We start from the raw sequence: 14,864 nt of genomic DNA on the forward strand, positions 1-14,864 counted from the left end.
ACATCGGACATGCCACGTAAGATGGTTGACGCTAGCATAGATATTTTAATAATAATATTTTTAATGTTTTCTTTTTCTTTTCTTTCTTTTTTTTTTCTTTCCTTCTTCCTCCTCTAGCCAGTCACCAGGCGTTGGAGATGGCCGATGACCGACCAGATGCGAGGGCTATCGAGGTTGACCTCGCCAACCTTGCCAGATCTAGTGAGGTCACGCCTCGCCAGGCTTGGCGAGCTTCGCCAGAGACCGGTGACCTCGCTAGCTGTCGGCTCTAGCTAGTCGCCGGGCCTCGACGACCAGCTAGAGGAGGAAGAAGTAAAGAAAAAAAAAAGAGAAAGAAAAAAAGGAAATAGTAAAGACAAAATTGAAAAAAATATTAAAATATCATTGAAAATTGTCCAATTCAATGTTGGATGCTTCATGTAGAACGGTCGGTGTTCACGTCAACGATTTCCTACTAAAATTGGCCGGATTGACTTAATTGACAAATCATGAAAATGTTTAGAACTCAATTGACAAAATTGAAAGATTTAAGATTGAATTGGCAAAGGTACAAAAGCTTTAGGATTTTTCGGACAATTTTCTCTCCTCGCAAGATTCAACACACCAGATGCTACCCGAAACGACATAAATTCGATGGCAATTCTTTCGATTTGCTAAGTTATAACTGATTTTGGGTTCGATCATATCTTTGAGGTGATCGAAGAGAGGAGTCAATCGACTTATGCAATTTGTGGTATGATTGGAGCAAAGGAGAGAGAGAAAGAGGAAAGAGAACTAAAATGGAGCATTTTCTTCTTGCTTTTCTAGGACGGGGGGCCGATTGAGGAATGTACGGACCCAAATTGGATGGCGGTGGGAAGAAGAAGACCCAAAGACGAAAGGGGAGAATAATAACGTGAGGCGGTCCAAAAATTCCTGATCTCGAATTATTCCCCTTCGAATTCCTCTTTCTAATCGAGACCAATCTTCGTTATTCCTTCCAACATGCCCAAAAAAAAAAACAAACGTCGTGGATGGATGGTGGGGAGCTGCGCCACGTCCATTCGATCTTTGCCAACCTTCCAATGTTTTGTTCTGCATCTTTGGATTATTCTTCTTTGATTTCCATTCCTTACTAGGAAAGATGGTAATGGCCCTATTGGGTTTGTGATGCGAATGTTTCATGCACTTTCTTGGATCGACACTTGGGCGACCTCTGGCGACCTAGGGAGGATGGGATTGAGTCGCCCGACTGGCCTTGGGTGAGCTCGGGCCTCGCCAGAGGTCGCCATGGCCCTATTGGGTTTGTGATGCGAATGTTTCGTGCACTTTCTTGGATCGACACTTGGGCGACCTCTGGCGACCTAGGAAGGATGGGATTGAGTCGCCCAAGGCCAGTCAAGCAACTCAATCGACACTTAGACTGAATAGGTCTCCATGAGCACAAATGAACATGGATCGTGCATGCTAAGAAGTGAAGATCCAGATCTGGCTCGTCTCGCTAGTGGCTGGGTGAGCTCGCCCAGCAACGGCAAGGTCAACCTAGCCGGCCCTCGCCTCTGACTGGTCCTCGGACCGAGGCGACCGGGCAGAGGAAGAAGAAAGGAAAAAAAAATAAGAGAAAGAAAAGAAAAAAAGGAAAAAGAAAAAAATATTAAAATTCGAAAAATATTAAAATTGTCCGCGTTAGCGTCGGCCGTGCCATGTCAACGCCGATCGTGCCACGTCAGTGTCGACTGGCCAAAATTGACCGGGTGGACTGAATTGACACAAATGCAAAAGATTTAGACCTCAATTGACACTAAAAACGAAAACGTTTAGGACTAAATTGGCACAATTGCAATAAGTTTATACCTTTTTGGTAATATTCCTCTCTATGAGCGCAGATAAACATGGATTGTGCGCGCTAAGAAGTGAAGACACTGAAATTCAAAACTTTTCCTTCTACCATATGTCTATTTGAGCTGTGTTTCTTTTTCCCTTTTCCGCCCGATTTATTAGAATGGTTGAAGGTGTCATTAGTCGCAGCAAAGACAAGTACTTGAATTTCGACGTGAATATTGCGCCACAACGACCAATCCTGAAAGACCACTCTATCATGTTGAAACTATACTAACAAAAGAATGATGAAAATCCTTGTCCCAACAGAAAGTGATGTCCAACAAAGAAATGGTAGTTGATTCTTTCACTGAGCAATTTGCCCTACCGATTGCCATGCGAGGATGTTTCCCGATGGCTTCCTTGAACCGATGACCGTTCGCTGATTTTGCTCGTGTGGAACGTGCGGGGAATCTCTAATTCACGATCTCGAACAATGTCACGGCGGCGAAGACCAGGAAAAGACTACCTCCGATGTAGGCGATGGCCTGTACAGTGAAGAGAGGACAGCGAATCAAGTAAAAGAATGCATGCTCGATGAATACCCTCAAGAAAATATTGCTTTAGCAGCAAGCGAGATTAAGTAAATAGAGTGAGAAGTCATTTTGATCATCATACCTTCTCAGACAAGAATGTTCCCAGCAACGAACCTCCGAGTACAGCGATCTGCACAAAGTTCCGAGTAACAATTCACCGATCCACATCCTTAGATTCACGATAATCTTGCACACAGTTGAAGAAATTTCGCAAACATACAAGAATCAAAATTGTCTCCATAGGTCCTTACCAAAAAAAAATTGTCTCCATAGGTTCACATAAACATGCTTCAGAGTTACATTTGACCACAAACATGCATCGCACTTACGATTTGCGAGAATTGTATTTAGATTTATCAATTTGAACAAATCGTCGACAAGTCTCGCCAACTTGTTATCAGTGAACTACTAGAATATTCACTGTTTAAATTTCTTTATAGTCACGTTTTAGAAGGGTATTTCTTACCATTTCTTAAACAGATATGAAATCATGTCGACCCTGAAGCTAGTAAGTAGAAGAAATAATTTCCATCAGGAAACAAATTACCAAAGTTGCCACACCATGTCCAGCCAAAGCTCCCCCGACGACTCCAAGAGGCGAAGATGCTGCAGCAAGGGCTATATTGCAAGAGAAATGTGCAGTTATTAAAGAGAAAGTCAAGCTTCTAAACTTTGAATGCAGCAAAAAACGATTTTGAGAATTAGACATTAGAATGAGTTGGAAAGGCCAGAGGTTGCGTGCAGCTGATGTCCCAAATGTTATGGAAGTAGCAGATCATGGGAAGCTACAAATGAATAGTAAGAGAGACAAGAAAAAGATGAACTGGACTGGCCTAATCTACGTTATTCATTGGGAGCTAAAAGCCTTGAAGCATGCATACATATGTTGGATTGATGACCGGTCAAACTGATGTGCAGTTCAAACTTTGCACTCACCTATTGTGGAGAAAAACGACTTGTCGCCCCATTCAGCAACAAAAACTAAAACAAAAGTACTAACAACAGTACTAGCAGCTGCTATTATCCCAGCGCCATTTCCTGAAAATTTCGAAACTGCTAATTCAGCCTGGTTCAAAAGAACAAAGTGATATCACCTTTAGAGAACGTCACACCCAGAAAAAAGAGCATATTTATAGGTGCAACATTAGAAAAAGGCTCGACAAACTGGGAAACGATCATTCAATTCACCTCTTTCTGCTCATCGTCTGCCTTAAGACCTTCACCAGAGGAGGCATCCATAAGTGTGGAAACGCCAAAATAGACCTGATGTGCAGAAATTAGGGCAAAGATGCTGCTCATTTCTCAACAAAAACAGTTCCTTGTTATCGACAGGAGACATTCAAACTAGCAAGGACATTGTATATATTTCATGATATCAGCAGCAATCCAAAACTTACAAAGAGACAAACTGCAGCAATGTCATCAACAGGTAAATCATTCTCCCCAAACCTGTGATGCCGTTAGTACATGATTATACTTCTCCAGCAACATAATCAACTTCACACAATAGCTGAATGGAAAAGAGATGAGTGATCATGTGAAGTGGAAATGCATTGAGAAGCAGAAACAATAGTACCTGAATGGAAGGATTTCATCAACATAGTGAAAGGTTCTTCCAAGAACAACAGATATAATAGTCATTATCCTGTCCAGAAGAATAAGCACTTCTTTTAATCCCAAAAACAGAGAATTTCTATGGTCTCTTTGACATAAAGTACAATTGACATGGACTCCGGTAGTGATGGCAATCAACTGCTTTAGATAAATAAGATGTAGCTGTCAGCTTCTAGTGTAATTAATGGCTATTTATCTCAAGATACATAATTTATTTACTGCAAATTAGTAGCATGGATCAACAGACACTTCTGCTTTGCCAATGTTACTAAGGGCATGAACAAGCTAAGTAAGTTTCTACGAGTGCTACACCGATAAGACAAATAAGAGATGGAAAATGAGGATAACACCAACTCCACATGCTTTGGATAGAGGCTGGCTGATTTAGGTCTGGTGCAGATGAGAGAATAACTATTTAGTTAGAGGTGGTTGCTTTTCTCACTTGCTGTTTTATCGAGTTTACTCTTTATAACTCAAACAAGAATTACAAAGAGCAAAAGAAAATGCAGAAGACATCTAAATCACCATGCAGAAGCAGAGTAACATACGCAAGTGCACCGAATGTCCCAGTGAAGACGACGCCTGCAGAGTTCCTAGCTGCTAAAAGAGCCTGCAAAAAGCCAGAAGACATTTTTGAGTCATCGCACTTCACCAAAGCTACACAGGACTAAACACTTACAAAGAGATGAGTGGAAAAGGAACAGATTATGAACCGAAAGTGAGATGGGAGAGATGTTCGGCATGCATGTGCATGTGCATGCATGCATGCATGTGAATGGGTGTGTGTGTGTGTGTGTGTGTGAGAGAGAGAGAGAGAGAGAGAGAAGCTAACCTAGACAGTACCTGAAATTGACAGAATTTATCAGTTCTGGAATATATCAATCCGTTTTGTTCTTAAGACAGGTTCATGCCACTCAGAGGGAGAATTAGTTATCCCATGACTAATTTGTTTACCATATTACTTTCAAGCTTAGTCCAGATTCCTATATTGAAAAGGTATCACATGTCTGGGAAAAATATTCATTTCAGCTGAAATGTACATCCTAACAAAGCTGTACTTAATTGATTTCTAATCCAAGAAAAATATTTTAGGCCTAAACAGGCCTAACAAGGAAACCTTGAAATCTGGTTTGTTTCAGACAAACCTCTTTGTCAGGTTCACAGCTGAAGAAAGACACTTGAGAATGCCCTGCGGGAATTCCCACAGTGCTGGACATGGAAGATGTTTTCATTGGCTTATTTAACAAGCGCCCTAATCAGGTCCCCTCTCTTCCTAAATTCTAAGAAAAGAAGTGCTTTTCTGAGGATAGGATTTGGCATTAAACTATGACAACCTTAGTACCATTCGTAAGTTCAACCCAGCCAGTCAAGAGATAAGATCTTTGGTCTCACCGCAATAAAGAAGGTTTTATCTCCCAGCTCTGAGAAAAAGATGAGCAAGAATGCCTGCATGAAGAGAAAATGTGTAAGAGCTCTCCATTAATGTAGATGACGTAGTTTTATCCAAAGAATTAACTCTACTGAAACATAGTGGGTAATGCCAAATAGGAGCTTATTGGATGGTAGGTTGCGACGATTGATCCAATGACCAATCAGATCACTGAATTAAAATGGAAATCTATGCATGTCTAAAGGGAACAATTACTAGATATTGTTTTTGTTAATTGTTCAATGTCGAACAAAATTGTCAAATAGGAACAAATCCTGGGAAGTGACAGTCATTCTTGTTGCAGCAGTTGTGATATCACTCATATAACTGATCTGAAATTTGTAAGGCTCTGAATCAGTTTGTATGCTTAGGAATCCTGTGATACAATTTATTTTCTAAACCCATTGGAGCCACCAAAGCATCTCCTTATTCATAACTATGCAAAAAGATAGAGCCTTTCAATATTGAAATTGAAAAGTTAAAGGGAGATTTCCCTAACTGAGGCAAAACCTGTGCTAATATCACCAAGGTCCTGAAAGTAAGGGAGTGACTGCAAACCACTGGCAATGTCTCCGGCAATAGCTGGTTGAGAGCCTTGAAGCGTGAGCCATCCGAAGATGAACATAAACTTTCCCAAATTACCAAATGATGCACTACTCAACAGAATCTCTCTAGCTGTAAGATCTTGTCTGTTCGAGTTACTCATTGCTGAATATATAGGCAAAACACAAGAATTGTCCACTGGCAATGACTCTTCTGATGCATTGTTATTCTCAACACTGATGTACCCTGTGGTCTGTATTGACAAGAACATTTTGGATTAAAAACAAAGTAAGACAGACAAGAAAACACACTTTTATCTGTTAAGCATGTCCACTGAGAAAAATCAGCTGAAATCCAACTCCAAAGTAAACAATTATGCCACAAGCACAAAACGCATCGTTCCAATGCAGAGAAATGAGACAAAAGATGAGTGAGCAAGGGAGAACTTGCTAGCATGATTTTCTGCATAACTGATCCAATCAAATGCGGCGAAGAAAAAACATATGTTCATGCAGTTCAGGTCCTGAAGATTCTTACAAAGTCATCACAGTTCTCAGAAGTGCTAAGCCGAAAGTGACCAGACCGATCTTTGCAATTTTTCACGGTCCACCCTCTCCTGTACCTACAAAAGGCATGCCCATCAGTCCATTTCAAAAGCTTTCCACATTTCTTCCCAGCTTTGCATTTCCTTCATTAAATTGGAGTGCCAGTACAAAAATCAAACCCCATCTCGACAATTACGAAAAAAAAATCAAATATCTCAAAACCCCTTACAACTTAGCATAGTCAACTATCATATTGAATTGATTTCGCTCTGTCACTCTGAAGATACAAAAAAGAAGCATATTCATTATTCCTAGGACCTCACTGAAGCAGAAGGATCACAATCACTTGGCACAAATTTCCAAGATGCCATCCCACGCCCATGAAGCACAATTCTGAAGAGAGGCATTCATAAAGCAAACAAAAACACATGTTTCCCAGGTTACCTGCAGAAAATGGGCACTGGGTCGCGAGAAGGGCGACTGAAAGCTTGATTCTTGAAGCGAGAACGGAGGGAGAAGAGGTAACAGGTCGCGAGGTTCGGAGGGTTGGGAGATGGAGGCAGTGAGTGTGACTTGAGGACGCTCTCGGAGGAGAGCGTGATGCTTCGCATCCTCTCGCTCGTTGTTGCACGTCTGGTCTCTGTGGTCTGAGAGAAGGAAGTTAGTTGATGAAGTTAAGGAAGGCGATAAGTTATCTGACTGTAGCGCCAATGCGTGCTCTGCCTTTATCTGCTTCAAGTTTCAACTGTCTGGTTTTTTTTATTTTTAAGAAAATTACAATGTGAGCCTCATATTTTGGGCTCTAGTTCAAGATGGCCCCTGAAGATTCTTTCGTGCCAATTTCGGAAGCAAAAGAGCTGAATATTAGGAGACATTTTGAAGATTCAAATCTCTCGCGAAAACAGTTTTTGCCCATTTTTCGCCGTAGATGTGTTAAAAGTGTATCTAATGACCTTAATGACTAGCCGTTAGTCCACATTTCGGCTAATTTCTACACTAATTTTAGGTTATGTTTATTTCATGAAAAATGTTATTTCCGGAAAATGTTATTCAGGAAATCATTTTTCAGGAAATAATAATATTTTTCGGTATTTGGTTGAAACCTGAAAATAATCCTGAAAATATATTTTGTTGTTTTGTATGGAATATCTGATTTGATTTTCCTAAATAAACATACATTATTCGAGCGTTGATCACTTGTGCATGAGCAGCTAGGGAATCATATATGCGTACTAGGGTCCAGGGTCTGGCCGCAATGGACCTCGATTCGAGCGTCAAGGATTGGGTCCCGGGCACTGGGTATTGGGCCTAGCCTCGATGGACCCGAGCAAGGGCACCTTTGGTCCTGGGCCCGACCTCAATGGATCCGGGCATGACATTTGTGGACTCCAGCCCGGGTGTTGGGGATCCGAGCTCAGGTACCGAGATCTTATGCTCAGCCTTTGTGGACCCAAATCCAAGTACCAAGGCATTGAGCACAAGCACTAGGACTTTGGACTCGGCCTTAATGGACTCGAGTGTGGGCGCCGGGGTCCCGGGCATTGCCTGATGGACCCGAGCAAGGGCACCGGGGTCACGGGCCCAATCTCGATGAACCCGGGCCCGGGCACAGGATACCTGGTCCTAGACGCCGGGGACCGAAAATCAACGTTGTGGTTTTTGTGCCTAAGCGGAAAATACAAGTCCAAGTGTTAATACCTAGTCATATTTTGAAAAATGATTTTCGATTTTTTAAAAAGGAAATTATTTTCCTAAATTTAGGCATATGTTTTCCGTTGACGAGGAAAACATTTTTCGTTGACTCATTTCCCTAAGCGAACAACGTTAAAAAATGAGGAAAATGTTTTCCTAGTAAATATTTTCTGCGAAACAAACAGAACCTAGTCTCTCAAGTTGTTACGATCGATCTCAAAATTGTGAGTCAATCATTACCTTCTATCGACTATGGGAAAATTGTCCAAAAAGTCTTAAACTTATCAATTCAGTTTTAAACATTTTAATTGTGCAAATTGAATCCTAAACCTTTTCACGTTTTGCTAATTGAGTCTATCTGGCCAATTTTGGCCAAAATAGCTGACGCAGACACCACCTATCTTATGTGGCACAACTGACGCTAACGTGGACAATTTTTATATTATTTTAATATTTTTTCATTAATTTTTTTATATATATTCTTTTCTTTTCATTCTTTTTCGTCCTCCTTCTTTACTTTTTTTCTTTTTTTATTGTTAAGGCCGGTGGGGGCCAATTGAGGCCCAACAACCCCCATTGGCCACTAAGCAAGGGCCTGTGAGCCCTTACCAATCGTGGGTGAGGGCCATGAAGCCCTCGCCAACAGTTAGGTGAGGCCCCACGAGTGGGTGAGGGCCTTGCAGCGGCTGGCGAGGGCCGAGAGCCATCACCCAACTCTGAGCGAGGGCTGCAAGCCCTTGCCTAGTGGCCGGCAGGGATCGTTGGGCCTCAACCGGTGGCCAACGGCCCACTGTCGATCTTAACAATAAAAATATAAAAAATAAAAAGTAAAGAAGGAGAAAGAAAAAGAAGGAAAATAAAATTATTGTTATTATTATTATTATTATTATTATTATTATTATTAAAATAAAAAAAAATACTAAAAATTGTCCCCGTCGGTGCTAGCCAAGTTACGTAGGATGGCGAGTGTCCATATTAGTGATTTGTGGTCAAAATTGATCGGATGGACTCAATTGGTAAAACGTGAAAAAAATATTTAAAATTGTTGCTTAACCTTATAATGGTGCTAAATACGTGTGGGATTTCATTCAGAGGAGGCATCATGAGTATGTAGGATTACACAAATCAAACTCATGGTGTCACATCTGATATATTTTTGTGAGGAAAATTGTCCAAAAAGTATTAAATTTATTATACATTGGCCTTTTTTTATCGAAAATTGTGCCAATTGAGTATTAACCATTTTGATAATTTGTCAATTCAATCCTAAAACTTTCAATTATGTCAATTTAGTCTAAACCTTTGGGGATTTTACCAATTTAGATCTAAACCTTTAACAAATTGCCAATGAAGTCCTTTCAGCTAATTTTGGTCGGAAATCAATGATGTGACAGTCTAGTTAGCGTCGAAGTCATACATGATACGGCCGGCACTAACGTGGATAATTTTATAATTTTTTAAAAAAAATTCCGAATATTTTATTATTTTTTATTGATTTTATTTTTTATTTTATTTTCTTTTTTTGTTTCTTCTTCATTGTGCCAGTGGGGCTGCCGGCCCATTAAATTTGATTCGCTTCACGTGCAGTCCACATAATCTTATCTCTCACATTTATTTGGCTTAATGGACTAAGTGCATATGCAAAAATATATGATTCTTGCGTTTAGGGAGTAAACTTTCATATCATAAATTTACCCCGATGAAATTGGCATGTTAACAACCAAATAGAAAGCTCCGATTAAGCCACTGGCATCAAATAACGCCTCATAAAATATGACCCACTCTCTCTCTTTCTCCTCCTCCCCCCCCCCCCAATGGCCTAATTCCAAGAAAAAGCACCAACTTTACCTTGAATGACGATTATGATCCGAACTTTTTTTTGTCTCATAAAAAAATTATCAACTTTCGCTTAAATTTCAAACCTGACCCGAACAATTTGAAAATTTTACATTATGGGGGTTAGATTTGGGACTCATGTAAAATTTGGTGCTTTTTTATTGAGATAAAAAAATGTTAGTGCCAGAGTTATCGCTCAATGTAAAGTTGGTGTTTTTTTTTTTTAATTAGGCCCCGCTCATGGTAGTATGCAGCACCACTGCCTCCTCCACTGGCCCCTATCAGGGAAAGAAGATGTTGGTCAGGTGGACTCAATCTAGGACTGAAATGAAACTCTTTCGTTTCTGATATTTGAGGATTTGAAGGAATTGATGATTAAGAATGTTTCAGACTTGATTGATGCATTTTGGTCTTAAACTTGTCTTGATGATGCATGTCAATCCGACCACTTTTTATTACGTGCATTTAAATTTGAAACTTGTCATGATCTCCACTTTAATCCTTTCGTTAGCTTCGTTAGGTTTTAATAAACGGCACATCTACATGTCATTTTTTTTTATGAATGGCCATGTAAGATTGAAAATTAAGAACAATAGAAAAAGCCACATGGCACTTTGCATCTACTTAAAACTTACTAAGTTAATGGAAGGATTCAAGTACATCGAAATTATGAGTTTAGGGAGTTAAATGGAAGAAATGAAATTTTTAGGACTTAAGTGCATTATCATGACAAGTTTTAGGATTTATGATATGATTGTCTCAAAAGGTATAAAATATATGGATTATTGTAATCATTCTAATCGATTTAGGGTCAGACTAACTCAAACAGTTCATTGAGGGGGCATTTTGAACCAAAAAGAACGGTGATGAAACAATGACACCGACTCAAAGGCCCGACCATTTGAAGCATCTTGATCTCATCATATATCTGAAGATACACAATTTGACAAGCATTATTTGGAAAGGTATTGACCAGCATTGCGACTTGAAGAGACATCCCCTGCTATTCCGAAACCCTAGTCGCGCACTTCCTTCCAAATCCGAACATTACAAAAGCATATGGGACTAGTGACTTTTTTAGTTCCTAATAGCACTCGTACAACTTAACATCCATCTTCAATCGAAACTACTCAAATGGAACAATACCATCTGTCTCGATCTCGAGAATCCCTCTCGCCATGAAGAAATCCCCGGTTCCACCGACGCCCGAGAGATACCTAGTCTTTGCCGGGAAATAATTGGACCCCATGACGTCTATGGTGCCCTTAGACTCAGTCGAGTTGAAAACCAAGGTAAAAGCCATCCCGGCGCACGGACCAGTTTTCATATAGTGAAAATAGAAACCCTGAGCCCGTACCGCTGGAGGGGTTAGCAGGTTCTGGTCCTTCGTCATCGGATTGTCGAGGATGAATACCTGGCCAAAGAAAAAATGCCCAAGTCCAACCAGACTCGTGACAGCCTCCCCGGTCGCGTTGACCGAGTTATTGCCATTGAAGATTACGTCGTGCATGTGGAGCACGATGTGCTTGCATGGTTTGAGTTCTTTGGAAGGCCTAGCTAAGGAAAGTTGTGAGGCAAGTGAGAGCAAGAGAAAGATGAGGAAGGAGAAGACACCATAGTTTTTTGAAAGCTCTACCATTTTGTGTTTCTTTTACAAGGTAGTGAGGATTGTGGTGAATACAATTGCTCGGTGATCAGCTTATATAGAACTTACCGTGCACATATAGATCATGTGAGTCATGGCAAGTTGCATATTTCTTTGCTACAATATATCCTCTACGAATGAAATCACACCTCTTTAGGGATTAATTTCCCCAACCACCCCTCTTGTGGCTTGTTTCCCTCCTGGCTTTATTAGACGCTGTCATTTTTTTTTCTTTTAATCAGAAAGGTAATTTTGTGAGTAAGGTAACGGTGATTGTTACGATAAAAATTTACTTTGATTAGTGATTAATTTATATAGAGCTTACAATACATCGATATATAACGCCTGACACCACTAGTTTAATTTACATTTCTTTTCTATAACACATACTCGTGATGCCCCCCTCAGGAAAATTGTCCAAAAAGTCCTAAACATATTGCACTTTTGCCAATTTAGTCATAAACCTTAATTTTAAGTTTGCCAATTGAGTCCTAAACCTTTACACTTCTTGCCAATTGAATACATCCAGCCAATTTTGGTCAGAAATTGCTGACGTGGATGCCGACCGGCCACGTGGCGCTGACGTGGACATTTTTAAATAATATTTTAATAATTTTTCTGAATTTTTTATGGTTTTTTTTCCTTTTCTTTGTTTTTTTTGGGGTTTGGAGTTGGCCGGCGAGGGTCGGCCGGCCCTTGCTTGTGGTCGGCGAGGGTCGGCCGGCCACCCTCACCGGCCAACTCCAAACCCCAAAAAAAATAGAGAAAAGGAAAAAAAAAAACCATAAAAATTTCATAAAATTATTAAAATATTGTTTAAAAATGTCCACATCAGCGCCACGTGATCAGTCGGCGTCCACGTCAACAATTTCAGGACAAAATTGACCGGATGGACTCAATTGGCAAGAATTGTAAAGGTTTAGAACTTAATTGGCAAACTTGAAAGGTTTAGGACTGAATTGGCAAAAGTGCAATAGATTTAGGACTTTTTGGACAATTTCCCCTCCCCCATTATGAATTAAATCCTACTTGCATTTAGCACCATTATAAGGTTAAGCAACAATCTTAAATGTCCCTAACAACCCATCCTCGTGACCTGTTTCAGATTTTTTAGAAGACACTAGTATATATTCTGAACTATATTATAGCTTTCCAGGAAAGTATGCTAGAAACCGTGTCACTTTTCAAGCTCATATCATTTCGCATCCTCTCTTTTACAAAGAATTTTTATTAGATCTACCGCCGATACAAAAAAGAATTAAGATACTCGACATTAAATTATTCGCATGTAAAAAGAATTCGAGTACAAAACTAACACTAAGCACGCATGTCATTCATCCAACTATGAATGTCAAAGTAATTTCTTACACTGATGGTGCACCTGACAATAATCATTTTACAAAATTATACTCTTCATCCCAAGTTTTCGTGTTGGACAACAAATTGCACCTTCCATTAGTTGACATCTTATATTTATTCATCAATCGCCTTTTCTTCTTCCTAAATTACCGGTTCTAAATTTCTTCATACTCTAAAATATCCTCCCTTTTAGAAAATCCTAATCCCAACAGGCCAACCTAGCTTCAGCTTCCACTTCTCGCCACCCTGGCAGCCGCCATATCCCGGCCATCGCGCTACACGTTGCAGCTCGTATTTGCCGGCGAGACCCCGAGGCCCCTTCGTCTGCCTCTCTCCATCTCTATCTCTGTTCACATCGATTCTGTCGCTACAAGTTGACCTCCACGGCCATGGGGGGTCTACCTTCCAAATCTAGAGGGCAATGCCTCCGCCATCTGCGATAAGCTTGACACATGCATCGCAGAGAGAGAGAGAGAGAGAGAGAGTTACATCGTTGGGCCAGCAACGAAGGTGATGTTCGGGGACTTGATGACGGGAGATGGTGATCGGAGGTAGTGGAGCAGCATCCGAAGGCAGGAGTAGTGGTGGGTAGTAGAAACTGAGCTTAGTGGGATTTGGAAAAGTAACAAAATTAGGAAGATGAAAGGTTTGTCAAAATTGAGGGAAGGGCAGTTTGGTCTTTTTCGCTGTGAAACTTTTGCAAGATGATCGAAGTGGTATTTTGAAGAATAGAAGATGCAAAGTGGTATAGAGGCCAAAAGTGAGAAGGGCACGTAGTTTATCCTAACTTTTGTCATCTAATATGCAAGAAACGGATCAAATTAATCTCAGTTATCAGCCCACGAGGATCATCAAATAAAGGCATATGCAGTGTGATTATGTATCGAATTCGAGCGGATTATTCCTAATTTTAACGAGGATGGAAATTTGCTAAAGTTAGTAAAATTCTTAAATACATCCGATGTATGCGAACTCAATTCATATGAGACATTACATTTAATTCGGGCGATAGAGAAGATGGGGCTCTGTCGTTGGGGCAACAGCAAAGGTAATCCCGGGGACTCGATGATAGAAGATGGCGGTCGGAGGTGGTGCGGCAGCGTTGAAAGGCAGGGGTGGCGGTGGGTGGAAGAAACCAAGTCATGTGGGTGCTTGGAATAGTAAGGGACATTAGGAGGAAGAAAGGTTTGTGTTGATCGAGGGAAAGGCAATTTGGTTTTTTCCGCTTGTGGAGTTTTCTGGGGGGATCCTAAGTGCTATTCTGAAAAATAGAGAATAATTAGTGGCTTTGAGGCCAAAAGTAAGGACGGTATCTAGCATTTTTCATCACTTTTACCGTCCAGCATATGAAAAAAGTAATAAAGGTAATCGCAACAATCGGCTAGTGAAATGGATCAAATTGATCCATATGCAGTGTGACAAAGTACGTCAATTTTTAGTAGACTATTACTAATTTAATAAGGGCAAGAATATTTTAAAAGTTAGTAAAACATTACATGCTTACGACCCGTGCGAACTCAATATACATGAGCCAATAAATTCGATTGGCTCCACATGGAGTCCAAATGACCTTATCCCCGTTTATTTGGTTCCTAAATTTCGAGAGTAATCTTATATTTTCCGCTATGGAGTTGGCATGTCCACAACCAAATAGAAAGCTTGGAGTAAGCCACGGAATAAAATAACTTCGACTTTATGCAAATAGCTGTCACTCTAGCTTGGAATAGATCGAAGCATATGCACAAACATATGTTAATGCAGTGATTAATCAAATGAGTTAGTGCATGGTCCAAAATGCAGTAAGATGC

The 14,864-nt window shown here is 40.4% G+C and overlaps 2 protein-coding genes across 3 annotated transcripts; both read right to left on the reverse strand.

The window, feature by feature from the left end:
- Nucleotides 1–1,997: 1,997 nt before the first annotated feature.
- LOC115675675 (GDT1-like protein 1, chloroplastic) lies at nt 1,998–7,230 on the reverse strand. 2 transcript variants are annotated; one of them, XM_056318638.1, is made up of 12 exons: nt 6,969–7,230; nt 6,517–6,667; nt 5,936–6,232; nt 5,400–5,453; nt 4,556–4,617; nt 3,970–4,038; nt 3,791–3,842; nt 3,582–3,656; nt 3,330–3,459; nt 2,941–3,011; nt 2,476–2,523; nt 1,998–2,345 (listed from the first exon to the last, which is right to left on the reverse strand). In XM_056318638.1, the coding sequence occupies exons 1-12, from the start codon at nt 7,133–7,135 to the stop codon at nt 2,274–2,276; spliced, it is 1,248 nt and encodes a 415-aa protein (XP_056174613.1). In that variant the 5' UTR covers nt 7,136–7,230; the 3' UTR covers nt 1,998–2,273. The 2 variants fall into 2 exon arrangements, with proteins under 2 accessions (XP_056174613.1, XP_030454294.2); XM_030598434.2 differs by having other exon boundaries at nt 6,517–6,601; nt 6,969–7,229.
- Nucleotides 7,231–11,178: 3,948 nt separating this feature from the next.
- LOC115675470 (dirigent protein 6-like) lies at nt 11,179–11,691 on the reverse strand. Its single transcript, XM_030598145.2, has one exon. It carries the CDS (start codon nt 11,689–11,691, stop codon nt 11,179–11,181), a length of 513 nt encoding a protein of 170 aa, XP_030454005.2.
- Between the last annotated feature and the right edge of the window lie 3,173 nt (nt 11,692–14,864).

This window comes from Syzygium oleosum, unplaced genomic scaffold (genome assembly GCF_021117445.2).
Source record: "Syzygium oleosum isolate NSW1041296 unplaced genomic scaffold, Sole_v2.1 Sole_v2.15, whole genome shotgun sequence".
Taxonomy (NCBI): Eukaryota; Viridiplantae; Streptophyta; class Magnoliopsida; order Myrtales; family Myrtaceae; genus Syzygium; species Syzygium oleosum.

Excerpts from the sequence above, each read along its gene's own strand:
- LOC115675675 (XM_056318638.1), bottom strand. The coding sequence starts at position 7,135 with ATGCGAAGCATCACGCTCTCCTCCGAGAGCGTCCTCAAGTCACACTCA. Across the intron at positions 6,233-6,516 it reads CTGAGAACTGTGATGACTTT|ACCACAGGGTACATCAGTGT; the intron begins GTAAGAATCTTC and ends TTGTCAATACAG. Across the intron at positions 3,843-3,969 it reads GATGAAATCCTTCCATTCAG|GTTTGGGGAGAATGATTTAC; the intron begins GTACTATTGTTT and ends ACGGCATCACAG.
- LOC115675470 (XM_030598145.2), bottom strand. The coding sequence starts at position 11,691 with ATGGTAGAGCTTTCAAAAAACTATGGTGTCTTCTCCTTCCTCATCTTT.